The sequence below is a fragment of the Penaeus monodon genome, chromosome 34 (genome assembly GCF_015228065.2).
Source record: "Penaeus monodon isolate SGIC_2016 chromosome 34, NSTDA_Pmon_1, whole genome shotgun sequence".
NCBI lineage: Eukaryota > Metazoa > Arthropoda > Malacostraca > Decapoda > Penaeidae > Penaeus > Penaeus monodon.
This window is the reverse complement of record NC_051419.1, coordinates 20,420,149-20,420,714: the sequence shown is the minus strand read 5'-3', so window position 1 is coordinate 20,420,714 and position 566 is coordinate 20,420,149. Positions and strand designations below refer to the sequence as shown.

The window sequence follows — 566 nt, the reverse complement described above, 5'->3', positions numbered from 1 at the left end:
GGGGCGAGAAAGGGTGGCATTTGATAAACGCATTGGATATACTGTAATAAAATATTTTATGAGCCTTTTGAAGGCAATATTTCATATATGTCCCTAAGCCTCAAACACGATAAAACTTGATAATACTATTTAATTGAGTCTTTTGTGGAAAATGACGCAATTTTACAATACAAGTAAAAATACACAACACCTAAACCACATACACACTCAAAGAAAACAAACACAAAAACAAGCCTCGCATACAAACAAACAAAAACAAGGAAACAAGACCCACACCCGTACAAGCAAACAAACAAGATTCAGATGCACATAAGAAACAATCACAATAACACAAACAGACACAAACACGCACATTCTCGCCAACTGTACCTCTTACCTATGTCTCTTTTTCCCCTTTTAGCGGCCTTCCTCATTCCATACGTTATCATGTTGCTCTGCGCCGGCCTCCCCCTGTTCTTCATGGAGCTCGCCCTCGGGCAGTACGTCAGCCTGGGACCCAATATTATCTTTCCGAAACTGGCGCCCATCTTTTCTGGTAAGGAAGGGGGGGAGAGATGTACAGGGTG

At 41.7% G+C, this 566-nt stretch overlaps 1 protein-coding gene across 1 annotated transcript in view; it reads left to right on the top strand.

Annotated features, from left to right (window-relative positions):
* The window catches only part of LOC119594640 (sodium- and chloride-dependent glycine transporter 2-like), a gene marked incomplete at its 5' end in the record, with an annotated part of 12,016 nt that overhangs the window by 1,820 nt on the left and 9,630 nt on the right, over positions 1-566 (top strand). Inside the window, 1 exon segment of the mRNA XM_037943689.1 lies at positions 401-535. Within this exon segment, the coding sequence (XP_037799617.1) occupies positions 401-535 (135 nt within the window).